At 49.8% G+C, this 12,724-nt stretch overlaps 1 protein-coding gene across 1 annotated transcript in view; it reads right to left on the bottom strand.

The window, feature by feature from the left end:
- Positions 1–12,724, bottom strand: part of LOC125758465 (uncharacterized) — a 100,055-nt gene that overhangs the window by 45,071 nt on the left and 42,260 nt on the right. The window contains exon 2 of the mRNA XM_049415765.1: positions 1,329–1,477. Within this exon, the coding sequence (XP_049271722.1) occupies positions 1,329–1,477 (149 nt within the window). The remainder of the gene's footprint in view (positions 1–1,328; positions 1,478–12,724) is intronic.

Here is a 12,724-nt window from a genome sequence, read left to right as displayed (position 1 = left end):
TCCTCCTCTCCCTACAGCCTCTCCCCTTCCCCTCTCCACTTCATCTCCCCCTCTCTCATTGCCCCTCCCTCCTTTCCTCCTCTCCCTTCTACCTCTCCACTTTCCCTCTCCCCTTTCCCTTACCCCTCTCCACTCTTCCTCTGAAACGCGGGCTAGACATGCCGAAATTCTTTCCTGCGCAACGCCGCGATGAGCGTCAGCACATGTGCGTCCCCTCCATCTCTCTCCTCTCCTACGCTGCCCCCCTCTCGCACGCCGATCGACCGCGTTACCCGCTCGCCCTGTGACAACTAACGGCCAGGCTAGAGAGAAGAGAAGACGCGCGTAGCGTTCCTCTTCGCGTTCCACGATGCGAGGTCGGTAGCATGCCCAACGAACGCCAACGGAACGCGATTGTGCAAGTGCTCCGGCTTCTCATCGCCTCAAGGTCCACTTTAGCGGGAAGTGGTGTAATTTTTTCTACCGCGCTGGGTTGTTCCACGTACTGAGTGCAAAACTCAGTTACGGGTAGGGAACTGTTCATCTGAGTCTATTATACTCCCACAGTTTATGGCTTTGCCCTGTTTGCCCTGTTTGAAAAAGCAGTGTGATACCTGCATTACTGGTCTCAAGTCAGCGAGATGCTAACCACCGGCTTTATTGAAGTATCGTCAAGTCTCTGGGCTGCGCTTGTTGTCTTGGTGAAGAAAATAGATGAATCCTGAAGCTTCTTCATTGACTGTCGGTGTCTACACTATATAGTCAAGAAGAACGTGTACCCGCTCCTTCATGGCGCCATCAGCTGCCTGCATTCAGCGCCCTATTTTTTGTCTGTAGACTTGCGACCCGGGTATTCGCGGATACCCATGCATTCATCTGATTAAGAAAATGAGGTCTTCGTGACGCCGGGCGGTTTGCTTGAATGTATTGTATGTTGCGCCATTCGGTTTGTGCAAAAATCCCGCAACATTTGAAAGATATGTCGACACAGTCTTGCAGAGACCGTAAAGTGAAATTTTTCTGTATCACCAAGATGATGTAATCACCCTTGACAGAATATTTCAGGCACGTAATAAAAGCTAGATATGACAAACGTTAAAATGTATGACACACGTTAAAGGCGACGCACTGTTTACACTAAATTTCGAGAAGAAAGAAAGACTCAAGTCACCAGGTGGGCCAATGCTTGCGTAGAATTTAAGCGTATTAGGTTGATAGGTATTGCTCAGGGTAACATGGAACTCGAAACACAAGACACTACACGCAATGTAGATTCTATGTGACCAATAACAATTGAAATTATGGATTTGTGCTGCTCAAACAAAAGTGTTTGTAATAGTAGTACTCACCATTTTCCAGAATATTTGTAGTGTTTCTCAATGTGGTATTTGTCAATTACGACTAGGTTTGGTACAAAGTAATCACACTCGTAATCAAAAGCGTACAATATCCTGACGTAATTTCGGCATACCACCCAAATTTTATTTGCCAGTAGCATCTGAATAAGAGAGAAGAAAAAGACACCGATTATTGCGATGCTACGTAGGGCGAGGGCTAGGTTTTTCAAAGAAACCCTGCAGCACTTTTTCTAGTTATCGTCGAATGGCTTCATTAAAAGAGCTTATTGCCTCACGAATGGATTGTCGCAAAAAGTTTTAAAATTCGTCAAGTACAAGCAGAGTTACAGACAGGCGTGCGCAAGGTTCCCCTTAAGGGGGGCCAAGGTTCATGGCAACGCCACCCCACCCAACTAAGTCAATGTATGGGGCAGATTTCGCGCCCCCCCCCGTCCTAGGTGACTAAAAGGGTCAATGTACGCGGCAGATTTTTCGCCCTCCCCCTTCTTAGGTGACTAGAAGGTTCAATGTACGGGGCAGATGTTGCGCCCCCCCTCTTAGGTGAATAGAGGGGGAGGCGGCCGCCCCCCCCCTGCCCCTCTGTGCGCACGCCTATGGTTACACAGATTTGTCGCACGCTTCAAGCACTTTCTCTTTCCTTTCGTGCTAGCGAGCGCGGCGAAAGAGCATCCTACGGTGATGGCCCTGCCAAACATGCACGGTCTAGCCGGAGGGAAACTCGCGAGTCGCATTCGCTCCTAATCGGGGCAGGGCCCAATATGCTCAATAATGCATGTTGCGGGGCGAGTCGGTCGTACATCAAGAAACAAGGTGCTGCGCCAAGTAAACACGGGCAAGGATGTGAACGAAGACGGGCGCAGACTCGCGACTGAATTTTATTGAACAACAAAACGCATATTTATACGACACAAACCGCAAAATCATCTATGCGCATGCGAGGAACCTGCTTTTATTATCGTACAATGTTATGGAGGCATCACTGACGCAAATGTCTCTTTTTTTCTTGATGAAGAAAGCCTCGGCAAGCTCACGTGCCAAGTGGTTCTGACTACGCCTCAAAATTTTTGTTATTGCCAGCAAAGGCTGGCACGGTTTGCCACAGGCAGCCGACGGGCATGCGCTGCAGTGAATAGACAACTTAGAACATTGTCCGTTCTTTATCGAAAGCTGGTGCTCCCTCAGTCGTTCATTTATACACCGGCCCGTTTGGCCGATGTATACTTTCCCGCACGTCAGAGGGATATGCTCGTGGGGCTCAATGCCCGTAGGGCCCCAGTGCTCGTAGGGCTCCGGTTTTTGCGCTGATGTCGCATTTCGAAAATTTCATTGCGCGGTGCCTATACGTAGCCGCCTGGTCTGATACCTCCATATGGTCCATACAACGTCGCTATGGCTCCGACTAGGCTTTTACTTTCACATTCTTAGAAAGTTCTAAGCAGCTCCCGCAATTATTTATTGTGGTCCATATGGGATAAAGAATTTGGTAGAGATACTCAACTATGTACTGCTAAAATAGTGTAAAGCTGCGCCAAGAGAACGCGTTACGCACATTCAGGGGTAATGAGCTCTGGCACCTTCATTTATATCATTATGGCTGCTAAATATTTTTTGTTTGTAATTTATATTTTTTAATTAGTATGGGCAACCGGACCAATAATGATTAAAATAAGTGAGAGCTCAGCACAGAACCACTTCCTGTTATGTAAACCGGGTGCCTGTTGCGTATAGGTCAGCTTAATGTGTACTTGAGCACACTTATATATGTATATATGTCCATATAATCAGCATACTAAAGCACTCATCAAATCTACCGAATCTTACGCAGTACCCTAAGTGCCAGCGCATGGTGTAAACGCAGTCGCAGTTCTTACGCGAGAACAATAAAGAGCCTGTGTCACAGATCACGATGGGTGCAAATAAACTATGGGTTCAGACTGGAATCCAACCCAGGACTAAAGTCCCTGAAACTTCGTAAAGTAGCGACATACGTGCATAAAAGCGCGCCTCCTCTCTTTTCTCCCTCCTCTGCCCTCTCCGAGGCGGACGCCGCGTCGGCATTGGCCAACTGCCGTCACGTGGGACAGCGCGCCGCGTTCGTTTGTTTACAGTCGCGAGCGACTGCCATCTTTGCTCTCGAAGTGCGGGCTCGCTGGTTCTCAGCGCACGTGTTCTATGGATACGCACTTTCCATACCGCGTGCGTTGTGCTCTGTGATACCTTGCACACAAGACCGACGTCGCGGTTGGTTGCCATGGGCTTCTGCTGCGCTTTCGGATGCCAAAACAAATAAGGCGAAGGCAAAAACCGTCCGGGAAGCGCAACGAGTTGCGAAGGAAGGCTTGGTTACACCGAATCGGAAGATAGAACTTTCGACCTACGCTTTCGACGCGACTGTGCGAGGTAAGTTGCTGTCCTCCCTCTATAAGTACTCGTCGAGGTTCGCGCAAATAGCTGCGTGCTATAACGCCGTAGACAGGTGTCAGTTAATTGTGCAGTACGTCGCTATTCCTCACACGTTTTATTGCTGCTTCTGCGGGGTCTGTACTCAGTGTTTTTTTTTTCAAGAATATATGGTTAGGTTTTCTGCTTGACGTGATGCACCTACTGGTTTGAGTAGCGGTATTGGTTTGCGCGACTAGCATGGCACGCCGACTACGGAGGCACGCCGACTGACGATCGAAAATGTGATTGCGAAACTTCTTAGATTCGGCGCAGTTCTTTTGAAGAAACAAAGCCGCAGTGTGAAAACTCACATTAGGAGTGGTACTCTCTGTTTGTTTTTGTTGCGTGCTCGGTTGTTTTTGTTTTGTTTTTTTTTTCCTGGAGCAAAGAGCTTTCTCTGGCTCTTGTACGTCGACAGATCCGCCGGTGGACTTGCGATAGAAGGTAGGTAGGCAAAGCGTGCGTGCCCAACCGAGTCGCAGGGTGCGTTCATCGTTTAGGAACCTCACGTACACGTGTTATTTAGCGCGAAGGTTTACGTGCAATTTCGTGTGGAGGTTTATATCCGAGAGTGGCTTTCCGCCGGGGTGGAGCAGAGGTTATGGTGCTCGGCTGCTGACCCGAAGGTCGCGACCGACCGCGGCGGTCACATTTCGATGGAGGCGAATAGCTTGAGGCCAGTGTGCCGTGAGATGTCAATGCTCGTTAAAGAACATCAGATGGTCAAAATTTCCCGAGCCCTCCACTACGGCGTCTCTCATAATCATATCGTGGTATTGGGACGTAAAACCCCAGATGATATTATTATCCGCGAGTGGAGCTCTCGCGAAGGAAACGTTTACGGTGGCAGCTGGCTAGTTTATTCTTTCGCTTGCTCGTTCATTGAGCAGCGAGTATAGTTCGTATGTCAAGTACGTCTACGAGGCGCACTTGCGCACTATGGTTGGTGCGTCTAATCTCTTAACGAATTAACCAACGCTGTCTTGACTGGAAATGATGTACGCCTTCTGGCGCATTCTTCTTTCAATGAAGCTCCGAGCTGCTGCTTGAACTGACAGTCATTTTCTAAATAAATATTAGTCGCCACTCTTTAACTAGCATAATACCGCCAACACCCATTGCCCATGTGTTTCTTGCACTCTAAAAACTGTCCGTATCCTTTGTGGAGTCTTCTTGCCCCTCACCAACAACCGTCGTCTGGCTAGTTTGCGCTTCCTTTCTTGAAAACTCGGCGCTCGCCGCTTTCCTATCAAGGTGCTGTTTAATAACACGCACGCCATTCGTGCCTGGAAGTACGGTGCGCCCGGCGATAATGCAAGGAAAGACACGCGAGATTGATGGTTATTGTTTCGGGACAGGCATACGCCTCTTAGCACGCAGAGATTTGGCGAAAAAGAAAAAAAAAACAAGCGAGCCAAATGCTGGATATCGTTTTGTGGGAAAGAGTTGCCTCAAATACGCCCCCTTTTATACTGCAGTGTACAGTGCTACATAATACAGGCACGTATAGCGGCGTTAACTATATTTACCCAACCGATACTTCGGAACGGCTACCTCTAGTGCGTACTGGCAGCCTCAGTGCGTCATTGGTATGCACGACGAATTCGCCTCGCGAGGATGACGTATACAATGTATAAGTTTCGGAAGGCTTCATGTAGAGCGGGACATTAACGTTCAACATTACGCATGTCCTTTACAAACGCGTCCTAACATCTCCTAAACACAATATAATTTAAAAAAAAGGATACCAATAGCTAGACGGCTAGTGCGAAAGCTTAACGCGCGCCGCCTGGCAAGCGCGCGCTCTCTTTGCGAAGCGTCGTCTGCTACGCGGGAGCAAGGTAGGTGGCGCCATGCTCGAAAAGAGAGTGCGAAGGAGAGGAGAACGAGGAGGAACGCGAGCGGAGGAGGAAAGTGTCGCTACTTTACGAAGTTTCAGGGGCTTTACCCAGGACATCTTAGTGGCCCCTAGGTGTTCTACCAGAGAACCACGCCAGTGGCTGTAGCTCTTTCGGAAGGAAATCTATACAGGCGGCGTGAAGGCCAAAGAGTTGAGCTAACCCACTTAATATTGCGTCGTCGAAGCGTGGAATCGCCCCCCGGTATCACGCTACCATAATAGCCCAAGGAGTGGGTTCATTGAAGGTGTACTATGATAAAGAACTCACGCATAATTAACCTTCATCAGCACCCCGACTCCAAAAAAGTGTGCAGGTGCGAAGGTGCGCGTCTTGCCTTAGGGACACGTATTTGACACTTCGCAACTACATTTGCATTAGACACGCTTTGTAGAGAGAGAAAGGTTTATTGTGGCAGAAAAGCTGAGAGGTCGGCCTGAATCAATCTTCTGGCCTGCTACCCAGCGTTAGGAAAGGGGAGTGGGTGGGAAAGAGAGCAGAGAGAAGGTGTTGATGAGGATGAGGAGGAAGGTGGCGATGAAGCAAAACCTTGATTGTCCAGAAAGTATTTACAGTCTCTTGTCGAATTCTGTCTCGCGCGAAAACTTGTTCAGCGCTTTCAGAATATCGCACTGATGAAGCGGTGGTGGTCCCAACAGAACTTTTTCTGAAACTTGTTTCGTAGATTTTACAAGACGGTGGCCATCGGATTTCTTTTCGTGATATATCGCGCGCAGAAGCACAAGAGGTGTTCTCTAGTCTCAAGAATGCCGCATACGACGCAATTCGGGCTATCTGCACAGCCGAATCTGTGTATTAGGCTTCTACTGCACATTTTACAACGAAAGCTGTTATGAGATCATTTCACCGGCCGTTTTTGGCGCCGTAGTTGTCCGCCGCCGCCACCGCCGCCGCCACCGCCGCCGCCGCCGCTGCCGCCGCTGCCGCCGCCGCCGGTGTCCGTAACCAGTATTGCTCGAAATAAGAAAAAAAACGAAATAAGAAAAAAATTCCAGAATGGAACGAGGTTCGAACCTGGGCCCTCTGCGTGGGAGCCCAGTATTCAACCCCTGAGCCATGCCGGTGCTTGAAACTGTTTCGCAAAAAGGTCCTATACAGGCTTCATGTCGGGAAGGAACCACATTAGCATATGCAATATAGCGTGGTAGAAGAGTAAAATAAGCACCAAGTGTCGCACAACGCGAATTCTGTAACCAGGCGTCACACAATGCGAATTGCGCAACGAGTAGGTTGTTGAATGCTTCCAACCCATTACAAAGGACTCTGCCATAATTCTTCATCGTCATCAGGCACAGCGTCAACAAAGTGCGCATAATGCCTTACATGGGTTTAGCAGGTACCAACGCTCTCCGTAGAATGACGAAAAATGGCACAGTGCCGGCTGCCCTACTTCTCAAAAATTACAATGATTTATAGCGTAGTGGGTTCCTCGCAAGTCCACTTGTATTGGTTGCCAAGAAAGCCCATAAACGCATGATCCACTTCCTCGGGGTCTCAGTAAAACTACAATGATTTATAGCGTAGTGGGTTCCTCGCAAGTGCACTTGTATTGGTTGTCAAGGAAGCCCATAAACGCATGATCCATTTCCTCGGGGTCACAGTAGAGTTCTTCGCCCCCCCCCCCCCCCCGTCTCTCTCCCGCGTCAACGTATGTTATATAGCATGACGGGAGAGGGAAATAGCGACCGGGCGTCACCCAATGCAAATTACATAACTGGTGTGCCGTTTAAAGATTCCAACCCATTACAAAGGGCTGAGCCATAATTCTTCATCTTCATCAGTCGTCGCGTCAACAAAGTGCACATAATGCCTTACAGACCTGTAGCTGGTGCCTCGCTTCTCCGTAGAATGACGAATAATGGCTTAGTAGGTGCTTCCCAACTTCACAAAAATTGTCATTTATGACGTAGTGGGTACCTTTCTAGTGTACTTGTATTGTAGCCCCAAGAGAGCTTAATGGGCTCTAGAAACGCCGCTCTTCCAGCTTTCGCTGTGACTGTGCTGCGGTTTCAGCGCAGGCCTGGCGTTTTTTATGGTTGGCGGTATTCTGACGTGCATGTCTCGATCGAGTTCATTAAGTAGGCTGTGACGATGACTTGGTAAAGACCAATATGCCGGAGCATTTTTGCGGAGGAGTGTATATACAACGGTGTTTGTGTCCCGTAATGAAAATGGAATGGAGAATAGTTTTAAAGGTGCCAATGCACGACAGAAGGAGAATTGTTGGATGGGATCATTTCTTTGTTGGGCACATCTAATGAAACCAAAATATCATTAAGCCAAAGAAAGCACTGGAGACATTATTTGTTTTTTGCCATTTTTTATTGTAGCGTAATCATTTCGACCGATATTGAAACGAAACTGCACTAAAAATCACCGTTTACGTCGGTGGGAGAAGTCAAAGCAACATAAAAATCACCCTATGCCACCGACGGAAAAGGTTATTTTTAATCTACTTTAACTGCTTTCTATTTAGGCCAAAAAAATTACACTCTCAAACCATTTTGTAAGCACGCAGTGAAAAACAATGGAGAGATCGCATATGCCTGCCTTACACCTTTCTTTAAGGTCTTCCCTATGCCTTCATTGCCCTGGACGTTTACTGCCTGCGCTATTGCCTTCGTTATAAAGGACTATGATGGCTCTCGAGCCGCTGCACATTTCATCAAGTATGTTCACCTGTTGCTCGTCTGCACCTTGATTTCGTAATATCTGCATTGCTGCTCAAATTTCAACTGAATCAAATGCTTTCACGTAACACATTAACAGTGGGTCCGGCAGTGGCATGACATTAAGTTGCTGCAGCTACGTCCTTTTCATCTTGCAAATCGCCGCTATTTTCGATGGTAGCAAATTCGTCGGAGATGATGGACCTGTCTGGTGCCTGCGCAGTTTATCACCTGGTCTTCATTGCTCTTCACACGCGCCCATGGACACGTGCACATCGCTGCTATGCTTCGAGTGCCCGTCTGCATTGCGCCCCGGCCTTCTGACCTCGTCAAGTTGGTGCTCCTGCGCATTTCCTGGATCAACCGGAACCTCGACTGTCCTGCCACAGTTTAAAAGACCCTGCACAAGCGCTCTGCTCTTCAGAGGGTCCGGCATCGGCATGGCATGCGGTTGCTGCAGTTACGTCTTTTTCGTCTTGCAGGTAGGCAATGCATATGACTACAAATATTATAGAAGCGATGATCGCTTGTTGTATTGCTGCCGGACCCTGCCCGTTCCCTGTCTTTGCTGTTATGTTTTTTACACTCTTTGAGAAAACGGTTGTTTCTCGCAGGTGATATTGAGTTGAACCCCGGGCCAAACACCAAAAAACTGTTAACTGAACTGTTAGCTGTGCAGGCTCGCATTGGTGAAGACATAGCTGCCCTATCTGCCAAGGTTTCATCATTCGACGACCGCTTGACCAAATTAGTCTCTTGCTTCCACCAGCAAAGGCCCAGCCCAATGCCTGCATGAACTCGAGCAGACCGTAATTACCCTAGAGAGCACAATAGAGAAACTAGATACGAAAAATGACGACCTGGAGAACAGATCAAGAAGGAATAACTTCATCATTCATGGCCTGCTTGAACCACCACAGGATACCCCGGACACTCCACTAGCCCCTGTCACTAGCGTACTGTCAGATAAACTGCGTTTTCACTGCGAAGCTACAGAGCGCTGCCATAGACTCGGCGCTCGAAGGCAGGACAAAGGACGTCCTGCAATAATAAAATTGCTTGACTACAGGCTTAAACTAGAAATACGGAAAAATTATCGGAAACTCAAGAACACTAACATATTCATAAACGAAGATTTCTCGGCCCATGTCCGCCTCCTGTGCAGAAATCTATGGCAGCATTCGACTGACTTAAGAAATGGCGCGAAATCAGCTCAGCTGCGTTTTGATACTTTGGTTATCGATAACGTTCGCTACAAATGGAATGATTCGAAGCGCCGTATTCTGAAGGCCTCCGGATCGTCACGCACTGTTGGACTGCCTCCTGATGAGCAGCTCACAGTATTGAATGTTAACGCAAGAAGTCTGGTCAATAAGGTCGTAGACTTCAAATGGCTCGTTGAATCGCACAATCCGACTGTAATCTGCGTGACGGAAACCTGCTTACACGACGCAATACTAGACAGCGAAGCTTTGCCTAAAAATTACAGTGTACAAAAAAGGACAGAACTGGTGGTCGTGGGGGTGGCGTAGCGATTTTTTAAAGAACGGCATTGATTTCTTCCTTCTGCCCGACCTGCCAGTTACTGAGTCACTATGGTGCAAAATCATGGTCGGAACTTGTTGGGTTCGGTGTCTACTCCAAGAAATGGGCCGTTCGTCGACGTCGGGATAACGTAAGACAACAATTTATTAGTAAGAACTGTAACGTTATGGCAACAGGGGCAAAACACAATAACCAGATTACCATCAAGTTCGACGCACAACTTCCGCGCCGGTCCCGCTAACCTTGGCTGCGGCAGACCGCACGCCGCGCACACACGCACACCTCAAGCAAGTTCGTCGAGCACTTCCCCTTGACAGTTCTCCGTGCCCGCTTATGAAGGTGGTCTACACCCGGGCGCATGCGCAGTGGCCCTCGCTGCTGTGCCTTGTCACTGCTGGCGCTGACATAGGCGAGGGTGGTGATCTGGTGATTATCGAGGGTTCCCCACACATTCCCCCTCTCCAAAGAAGGCGTCGCCTCACCGCCTCTCTTGACGACGTCCTCGGTGTTGGCGGTGCCCTACGCAGCACCTCCGGTCTCGGTTTTAGGCTGTGGCTCGAGCCGGGCACCACTGGTCTCGTGCTTCGTGCGCTGGACGAAGAGCATTTGTACGCTCACTTCGGTGAGGTGCCAGCGCTGAATGTAGTTGTCCGCATCCTCGGCGGTGCTCACTGTTCGGAAGCCGAAACTGCGTGCGTTGTCGATAGTGCCGAACTTGGCGGACACCACCTTACCGCGCTTGCTAAACAGCGCCTTCACGTCGGCTGCTTGCTTGGCTTTGGCCATCCCACTGCCCCACAGGTTGCTCACGGGCTCCTCGTCTGCTGCTGCGTTGAGCCTCGCATTAGTAGACGTGCCGGCAGCCCTTGTCGCTGGCGCCGTGGTCCTTTTGGTCGTGGCATTGCCGGCTTCAGCGGCATCTTTCTTGGCCTCCAAAACAGCTGCAGCTATTTTTGTGGCCACTGTGCCACCGCCGGCATCTTCGGCTGGTGCAGACGTATCTCCGCCCTCGTTCTTCGTCGAGACGGCCAGGTCGTCCTCCGCGTCACCGCCGTCCTTGATGTTGTTCTCTGGCTTGTAATTCATCACCATTTCTTGACCGACCGGAGGCGCCGTGTCTTGACGAGAGCCTTGTTCTGGTCTGCCGTCCGGGCTCGAGTCGGAAGCAGTGACAGGTGTCGACGTCGGCACACACGACGTTGCGGCGGCTAGGTCCCCCTGCATCGTCGCGACCACGCCCGTGTTCAAGTCGACGTTGTCGTCGGCCAGCATCACCAAGGCCGGTTCGGCCTCGTCGGTGGTGTCTCCCCCCTCTGTTGCAGCCAAACGTTCTCTTCCCCGGTGGCCTTCCCGTCGTCTCTCTTTGAGTCGTACTCGCCCTGGTTCATTCCCGCGTCACCGCCGTCGGCATAGTCCTTTTTCGCGACGTCTACCCCCTCGACCTCGGGCTCCTCTTGCGCCGGTGTGCCCGGTTGCCCAAACGAGCGCAGCAGCCCTCTTCCAACGCCGATGATTGGGATCGCCACGCCCCTCGCTGCTAAGTAGCTAGCGGACTCAGCGTGTCCCCTCGCCGCGCAGCAGCATTTGAAGTGCGGCCTCCATTATCGCTGGCAGTAGACGGGGCCGATTTCACGTTGGGCACCAGTTGTTGGGTTCGGTGTCTACTCCAAGAAATGGGCTGTTCGTCGACGTCGGGATAACTTAAGAAAACAATTTATTAGTAAGAACTGTAACGTTATGGCAACAGGGGCAAAACACAATAACCGGATTAAGGTGGCGGTTCCACTACCACCATCTTGCCAATAGCTCGAAAAACTACAACAGACGACGCCACTCATCCACGTTTGCAGAAAGCGAGAAAATTGCGCGCGCACGTATGGTCAGCGTCGCCTCGCGCGTGTTTTATATGTTATATGTCGCGCTAGGTGACGGAAATCGGCCGACAAAAAGCAAGGAGCACAAACGCGGACGGCGTCTTTCACCTACAATCGGGGCCAACTGTTGGCGTCGTTTCAACGACATGACGATAAGTGCCCCAGTTTGTAAGGACAAACGCTCGCTTCCTATTGCAGTCCTTGAGAAAGGACAGCGCAGCGTCTAAATACAATCACTTGAGAACAAAAGAAAAAAAACACGCACACACACGCACACTGGTGCGTACAACAGCGTGCACTCACACACGCACACACACACGCTCTCACCCACACGCACGCGCTACGCTCTCACTAACGCACTCACTCACATAATATAATGTGCCTCAGTGAAATAGTATTGAACAAAACATCAATCAAACGCTTCGCAGCGTTTCAGTGGAATAGACCAATCTCACCAGCTAGTTTCACTACGCCACCGCTGCCGTGATGCATGCCGGTAGTTGTAGTCATCCGTCCGCGCGCCCGTGTATTCGTTGCTGCGGCGGGCCGCACCGCAGTGAGATTTATTTTAACTTTCATTTATTTTCCGAGATGGGTGGATTCACATGTTGTGTTCCTGGATGCTTCAACAACAGTTCGAAACGAAAGGGCCTCGGATTTTACGAGTTCCCGAAAGAGACGAAGCTTCGGCAGCTTTGGCTGCAGCGTATCAACAGAGCTGGACAGCGTGGCAAGTAAGTCTGTCTTTTGTTGTGTTTTTTGCTGCGTTAGGGCATTTAACTTACTCAGTTCAGATTAGCCGATCGACTTGACACAAAATAAAGTGTAGCGAGGCACGTCTAAAAGTGTATTTTCCACGGTAAGCGCAGATATCTTCATGTCACAGCCGCGATACAGTCCGGCCATGTCGGCCGGCGTCTTCCGAACTTCCTATGCTG

The sequence above is a fragment of the Rhipicephalus sanguineus genome, chromosome 5, assembly GCF_013339695.2.
Source record: "Rhipicephalus sanguineus isolate Rsan-2018 chromosome 5, BIME_Rsan_1.4, whole genome shotgun sequence".
NCBI classification, from domain to species: Eukaryota; Metazoa; Arthropoda; class Arachnida; order Ixodida; family Ixodidae; genus Rhipicephalus; species Rhipicephalus sanguineus.
Note: the sequence above shows the minus strand (reverse complement) of the source record. Positions and strands in the feature narration are given on the sequence as shown.